The 7,876-nt window shown below is 42.8% G+C and overlaps 1 protein-coding gene across 1 annotated transcript; it reads left to right on the forward strand.

The window, feature by feature from the left end:
• Positions 1–5,771: 5,771 nt before the first annotated feature.
• Positions 5,772–6,233, forward strand: LOC307198465 (adenosine 5'-monophosphoramidase HINT2-like; the record flags this gene model as incomplete). Its single annotated transcript, XM_079945437.1, has 1 exon — positions 5,772–6,233. The coding sequence occupies one exon, from the start codon at positions 5,772–5,774 to the stop codon at positions 6,231–6,233; it is 462 nt and encodes a 153-aa protein (XP_079801563.1).
• Positions 6,234–7,876: the final 1,643 nt, after the last annotated feature.

The following is a 7,876-nucleotide window of genomic DNA, read 5'->3' on the forward strand; positions in this document are numbered from 1 at the left end:
CAGCATCGATATTTTGGACCTGGTCCCTTTGTCTTTGTTAGTTTTGATTTTCAGTCAAACTACAGTTTTATCAGAATAATCATTGCTTTTGTAGGCTTTCTGGCCTACAGATTAGAGAGTGTTTTATGCATCTGAATATTCTACACCTTGAAGTGAGAAGTTGCTCTTGGGAAGTCACATGCTTTCTTGGAGAATGAATTGTCACCTCACATTTTCCATCTGTCCTCAAGGAACTATGTTTATTTTTAGTGAGCAAGATAAACCCTAGAGGGATAGGTAGTAGATTCCCCCACTTTCTTTCATTTCATATGGAGGAGTATAAGATTCCCTTGATAATTAACATATCAGATTTCTGAGATCCGTGGAGCTCCTCTTGCAAGGAAAAGTGTATATAATTGTAAGTTCTATATATAATATATGTATATGTTTTTCTATTTCCATGGGAAATGTTACAGTGTGATTTATTTGCCATATATGAAATTTAACGTTTTGAAAGACTAACTTTCATTCTGTGGAATTAAAGGTGAGAAGCTTTACTGTGTCGTGTAATATCTTTGGAAATGAATGGCAACTTGGCATTTTCCTCTGCTTCTTACTGATGGAAGTTGTGAGGATTCCAGTGTTTTCCCCTGAGAGATTATCTTCCGTTGGCCGCCATCCTAAGTTTTGAGGTGTTTATTCTAGAAGCAATTTAAACAAAAGAGAGGAAATGCCCTGGACTAGTGACTGCATGTAATCATCATGAAAAATGCTTGATATTGAATCAAAGGAGTGGAAGATGGTGTCCTGATTCCAGACTTGCACTCCCATCTCTGGGGACAGGACTCTTTTGGAGAAACTAGGATAAAAGGAAAGCATGTTGGGGCAAACATGGCCCATTTGTAGTGCATGTATTTCCTTCTTTTCTCCTTTTTATTGTCACCCTGTGAATGAAGAAACCTGGTGAGTTGTGAGCTAACACAATCTAAGGGATTTTTCCTACCCGGTGATGGTGTTCAGTGAGTTGTTTCTATAATGTTACTTAAATAAAAAAGAAAACACATGAGCATTAGAATGAAAATGGCTTCAGGCAGGAGTCATCAATGGATACTCAATCTAAAGGTGGAGGTTCGATGTAGAACAGAATACTTACATAATCTCAAGGTATCTAAAACTACAGAAGGAAAAAGTTATGCAGTACAGACATGGGACAGCATTTTAACCAAATGATAGAAATTAACATCTCCACAAAGGGGCAAATGGTATTACGGGTCCCAAGATGGGATATTTTGGGAAGAACACATCATTATGTAGTGTTCCAGTCCCAAAGGGGATCCATGAGCCTAATCACAAGGAAATATCAAATTGAGGGACATTCTATAAAGTAACTGAAAGGTTGAGTGATGGCTCTCAGGTTCAAGGAGATTGTAGAGTCATGACAACTGAATGCACTGTGGGGTCCCAAGCTGTATCCTTCACCCAAAAAATAATTGTTATGATGGTCATTACCGGGGACACATGATGAAATGTGTGTATGGACTGTAGATTAGATGAAAATTCTTAAATTCAATGTTAAATTTCTTGAATTTGATAGCTGTACTGTGATTACGTAAGAGACTCTATTCTTAGGAAATACACATTGATGTATTACAGAGTAAGACATCAAACATGCAGCATACAGTCACATGGTTCAGAGCTAATATATCTATATTTTTGCGTGGATACACACACACACACTCACACAGAAAGAAAGCAGGGCTGCATTAAGCAAACATGGCAAATAACTAAAAGTTGTTAAATTGGTGGAAAGGGGGGTTTAGCATTTGCAACTTGAAATTTGAAATCGTTTCAAAATAAAAAGTTTTAAAACTAGAGCCCACCTCTCCACCACACACACATACGCATGTATCTGTTGCTGTAAAGGTTTTCTGGGAGAAGAATTTAGAATACAAACAGTTTGAATATTAGGAGAAAAGTGTGAGGATGAGCCATGGAAACACCTTCTCATAAATATTGTTGGAAGCAGTCTTTCTACAATGACAGACTCCAGGAATTCTGTGTCCATCAGGGTAATCCCACTAAAGAAATTTCAGATGGCTGCAAAGCCCTGAGAGTCCAGGGTGTAGGGTGATGAAGCCCTGGTTGGAAGGTTGATTTATGGCTGGCTTAACCTGCTTGTTACCGGGAACTTGCAGAGCAGCGGTCTGGGTCAAGGCGGTGTGCCCTGCACTGTCCCTCTGGAGGGAAGGAGCACGTGCGCTATCCTTTAAGTGTTACATTCCCAGCGGTTGAGGTTAGCCAACCATCTTCTCTTAGTGCATCGGCATGGCATGTCTGCAGTGGCTCTGCAGTCTCTCGTGAAGCACGTGGAAGGAAAGTTGGTTCTTCATGCAAGCTCTGGCATCCATACAGCACTCATCTGTGACTCACGAGATTTTAAGTGTGCAAGCTTGCTTTTCCGGTAGACTCCAGGCTGAGGCAATGCACCCATGTACACTGTTAACAGAGCCTTCTAGGAAGGGGGGTGGGGCGCTTGCTAACCAGCTCATTAGAGTGAGAGAAAATGATGCTGTTCTTCAACCGGTCTTAAGAAAAATCTCAGTGGGATTTCCCTTAACAAACACCTGTAATCTGGGGTTATACCAACACACAGTTAACTCTTTACATAGACCTTTGTCGTGCTCTCATAAGCATCCTGTGGAGGTTACACAGGAAGAAAAATCAGCCTTTTATTACTTAATCACATCACTCAGTGTTAGAGGTTTTCGTTATCTCATAAAATGCTTTCCAGGGGTAGGGAAAGGGGGTTTGGAAGAAAGTTTATTGACTTGCCTTGTTTCCAATTTCATTAGCTTTCAAACAAAAATACTGTGTCCTCTTTTTATTTGTTGATTTTAAAAAATATGGCTTTTGTGCATGATTGGTTCATTTTCAAGGCCATTTTGTTTTGTCCTAATATCAGTATGCTTTGAGAATTATTTTTCTTAAGTGTAAGTGGCATAGAGGGCTATAAATCATCCACATGTATTTGACTATGACAGTAATTGTTTCTGAGTGTTGTAGATCAAAAACACAGCAGAGGATGGAGCCAGTGTGGATCCAGCAAGCTTTCAAAGGTATTTGCTTTAAAAGAAAAATGAAGTCCTAAGACTGAGCCTTCTAGTTTTCAAAGTGCTGTGCAGAATTTCAACCTCATGATCTTTTATCAACTCTGAAGGGGGGACACGGTTGTTGTCTTTGCTTAGTAACAGTTTTAAAAGTTTCCATTTTTGTTTCCATAGATAGTGTTATGATTGTTTTTCTCACATGGTTTGAATTGTTTTACGGGGGGATCTCCAGTCAAGCTGGGGTGCAGCTTTTTCATTTTGTACCTCGAAAAGAAGTCAAAGAACAAGAGAAAAGGATTTTATTTTGTTTTTTCCACAAAGACTAGACTAGTGACACACCTAGGCCCAGCATGAAGCTTTCTAGCATCGAGTTCACTTTCCATCTGTATGACTTATTTGGCAGAATAATATGGTCCCAAGGTTTCTTTTCAATTAATTTATTTATTCATTTATTTAATTTTGGCTGCATTGGGTCTTCGCTGCTGCACGCAGGTTTTCTCTAGTTGCTGAGAACGGAGGCTACTCTTGTGCTGCGCAGGCTTCTCATTGTGGTGGCTTCTCTTGTTGCGGAGCACGGCTCTAGGCGCACAGGCTTCAGTAGTTGTGGCACATGGGCTCAGTAGTTGTGGCTTGTGGGCTCTAGAGAGCAGGCTCAATAGCTGTGGCGCATGGGCTTAGTTGCTCCGCGGCATGTGGGATCTTCCCGGACCAGGGCTCGAACCCGTGTCCCCTGCATTGGCAAGAGGATTCTTAACCACTGCACCACCACCAGGGAAGTCCTATATATTTTTTTAAGTTGGATAATTTCTAAATTTCTTTTATTCCTATCAGCCTGTTGTACCATGAGTGCCTCTCTCACGTGGCAGGAGCAAGTCTCAACCGAGAGAGTGAGAAATAGGCAGAAGGCTTTCTCTTTGCAGACCTTCCCATAGAATACATTTCTTCTCATCACTACTCATAGCAGGGACAGAAAAGGAGATAATTTTCCTCCTCTTTCTTGTTTCATGTTCTGGCAACTGGACAACTTTCCCTTGGGACCAAAAGCATTAAGGCTGACCCTGTGTTTCCTCAACGTGGCAGATTGACTTTGGTTAAAAGAATCCAGTGAAACTCCCCTGGGAACACCAGGGCCACTAACTCTCTTTCCAAAATGCTGATTTACCTACATGGTTCCTCCATACACGGTACTTTTTTCCACCAGTTCTTTTAATGGCACTGAGCTCTGGCTGTATGGTAAACTATGTCCAGCCATTTGCTACATTAAGAAAGAAGCAGGTATTTATTCCATTCGGTGAGGTGCTGATTGGTTGTAAAACGTCCTTGTAAAATCTGTTCTTGCTGTTAACCTCATTTGTATGAAGAAAAAGTATTTGGGATTTGCCAAAATTGCTGAACGCAGGGCAGAGCAGTTGCTTCGACAGCCTCATGTTTGTGGAATTATTAGAAAATCCTGAGCCTGCAAGAACCCCAGGAAGTCTTCTAGTGTGTCCCTCTGGCTCTGGGTGAATCAGCCACTCGACATGGTCATGCATGTTACTGGGGCTTTCCTGTCTCATATCCATGCATCTCCTGGGAGCGAGATTACAAGACTTCTCTTTGTAACCTAATATGATACGTATCAACTTAGGCACCAAGAATTCATCCTAAAAACTAAGCTGACATCTTTCTGGACTGACTTAAAGCCAATTTTTGGTTGTTTTCTCCTCAGAGATAGAGAACTTTGATCTAATAACACTCCATATATTACTCAGCCACCCTGAGGGGCCAATCTCGGTTCCTTTAACTGTTTCTCTCCTCTGCTCTTTTCCAAATCTATAACCACTTTAGTTTCTGTCTTCTTTAAATAATATATTCTTTAGATGTCTGTGACTCATTTGTTTTAAGGTTTTTTTTTAATTGAAGTATAGTTAACTTACAATGTATTAGTTTCAAGTGTACAGCAAAGTGATTCCGTTATACATACATACATACATACATATATATTCTTTTTCAGATTCTTTTCATTATAGGTTATTACAAGATTTTTTTAACATGCAAAATTTTGTGCTGCTTCAGCTCACGTTTCCACTGTTTCCTTCTTAACCTACGTGCCAGCTGTGCCTCATTTCGTCAGGCCAAGAATATACACGTTATTCTACGGTGGCACAGCCCTGGTGACAGAGATGGCTGCGAAAAACACACACAAAGAGAATAGAAAAAAGATCAGGCATATTAACCTGTGTTTCTCTGTCTAGAACACAGACTACAAAGTATATACTTAATAAGTGAATTCTGCATAAATAAAAGTTCATTCCTATGTTATTTTCCTTGCTGCCTGTACCACCTTTATTATTAATTTAAAAAACTTTCTTATTAAGATATTTTGAAATTTAAAAGCGATCCCGGCGCGGCCGAGGGGAAGATGGCGGCGGCCATACTGCTGGCCGCCGGGCTCTGCGGGGCGCGCCGGGCAGAGGCGGTGGCGGCGCCGCGGGCGGCGCAGGTGAGAGGTGGCCGTGGGGCGAGGGAGGGGTCCCGCGGCTCTGACGCCCTGCAAGGCGGGGGGCCGCGTTCCTCCCCGGCTCCCCACGGCGTGCGCAGCCCTGCCGGGAACGTTGCCCCTCCCGAGGCTCAGGCTCCAGGGCTGTGCGGTGAGGTCCGACTGGTGGTCGCGGCAACCTCTCTTAAAGCCTCGCCGCAGGAGAAATGAACCAGGACGACGGCCTGCACAGGCCCAGGCACCGAGGTCGACACAGGGTCCGAGGAGCTGCAGGTGTGACTGATGGGAATGAAGTGTCCAAGGCCCAGAAGGCAGCTCCTCGGGGAGCAGCTCCAACCATCTCCTCCTGGATCCTAAATCGAAGCCTCCCAGGTGACGTTCTGTATGAGGACCAGCAGTGTCTCGTATTCCGTGATGTGGTCCCTCAGGCTCCTGTGCACTTTCTGGTCATTCCTAAGAAGCCCATTCCTTGCATTAGCCAGGCTGAGGAAGAAGACCAGAAGCTTCTAGGACACCTTCTCCTTGTGGCCAAGAAGACAGCAAAGGCTGGGGGGCTGGGAGATGGCTACCGACTTGTGATCAACGATGGGCAGCTGGGCGCACAATCTGTGTATCACCTGCACATTCACGTACTTGGGGGCCGACAGCTGCAGTGGCCTCCAGGTTGAACCTACCAAATGACCGAGGACCTCAGACCTGGAAGCTTGGATGGGGTGGGGAAAAACGGCACCCTGTGATGCTAATAAACTTTCTCTCCCTCAATAAATAAATAAATAAAAGCAAGCAAGCAATCTCTTTTTTTTTTTATAACCTTAGGATGATGGAATGTGTTACATTGGAGATTTTTACATTAATTAGACAACTTCCTTGGGGTAGAGAATTAGCAATTTGGTTGATCTCCCAATGACTGGTATTACCCAGGAGCTGTTGTGTTCCCCAGAGTAACATTGATAAAAAGAGACTACTCCCAGAATGCCATGGACCTTTTCAGTTAAAACTAGGATGGGTGTAACTTCTTTACTTCCTGAAGCTATATCAGTTACAAATACGTGGAAACAGAGAAGATTAAGCTATTATGGAGAATTTTCTTCTGAATAATTCATATTATTTTTCCTGTGTAGAGCTGTTCATTCTCCCCATCCTCTAGATATAAACTAAATATTGAAGGTTCATTACATTTCTTATGAATATCAGAATTCTGACCATGATGTTAGCTTTGGGAACAGGATGAGTTTTTAGTGTCCCAATAAACAGGATGTAATAAAAATTTTATAAAGAGCCAACTGTTTGCCATGTACTTTGAACATTATGTTTCACTAATAGTGTTTTTCTATTTTTCAACACTTGAGGGAAAGTAACTTACAATCTTAGCTTAATTATGCACGGTTCTGAAGTAAATCAAGATCATCCTTTCAAATCACGTGTTTTAGTAAAATTCGTCCTACTCTCAACACCCTCAATTTTTTTTTTTTTTTTTTTTTGCGGTACGTGGGCCTCTCACTGTTGTGGCCTGTCCCGTTGCAGAGCACAGGCTCCGGACGCGCAGGCTCAGCGGCCATGGCTCACGGGCCCAGCTGCTCCGCGGCATGTGGGATCTTCCCGGACCGGGGCACGAACCCGTGTCCCCTGCATCGGCAGGCAGACTCTCAACCGCTGCGCCACCAGGGAAGCCCAACACCCTCAATTTTAAATCAATGAAATTTTAGGTTTTCTTATCTTACTGATAAATGTCTTCCTTTCTGGAAGCTTTGCCGGTAAACTGGCTTTCTGCATGATTTGGTTTTCCCTTGTTGAATGCAGGGCCATCTTGCTCAGTAGGAAATGAGCTATATGAGGGCCAGTGGCCAAGGAGCTGATGTTGTTCAAGACTGTCTGGTTCAGGGAACCCCTGGACTACTTACATGTACTTGACCACTTGACTTGTCGATCTCCCCTGTTAAGTAACTCCTCTAGCACCCTGGGTATTTCTTCTCCAGTCATTTTCCTGGAAATGGCTTGAGGTTCTATGCTTTCTCATCTACATCAAATAACGGCTTGAACCTGGGCATAGAATACATAGAATTCTATTTAAGTGCCCACCATTTTATCCTCACGTCTTCTCTTCCAAGAGATATGAGTCCCTGGCTTTTCATGGCAAAACATCCACAACCCTAATCTTCTCTTCCTTCCTCTCCACCTCCTTCACCCTTTTAAAACAGTCTTAGATAGATAGACAATTTTTTAGAGTACCATGCTATACAGTCTGAGTGCCTTAGTGGGGGAGGATTCAGAGGGACGATTTTAATTACTCAAGTATTTGTTGGTGTCTACT

This window comes from Stenella coeruleoalba, assembly GCF_951394435.1.
Source record: "Stenella coeruleoalba genome assembly, chromosome: 15".
Lineage (NCBI taxonomy): Eukaryota > Metazoa > Chordata > Mammalia > Artiodactyla > Delphinidae > Stenella > Stenella coeruleoalba.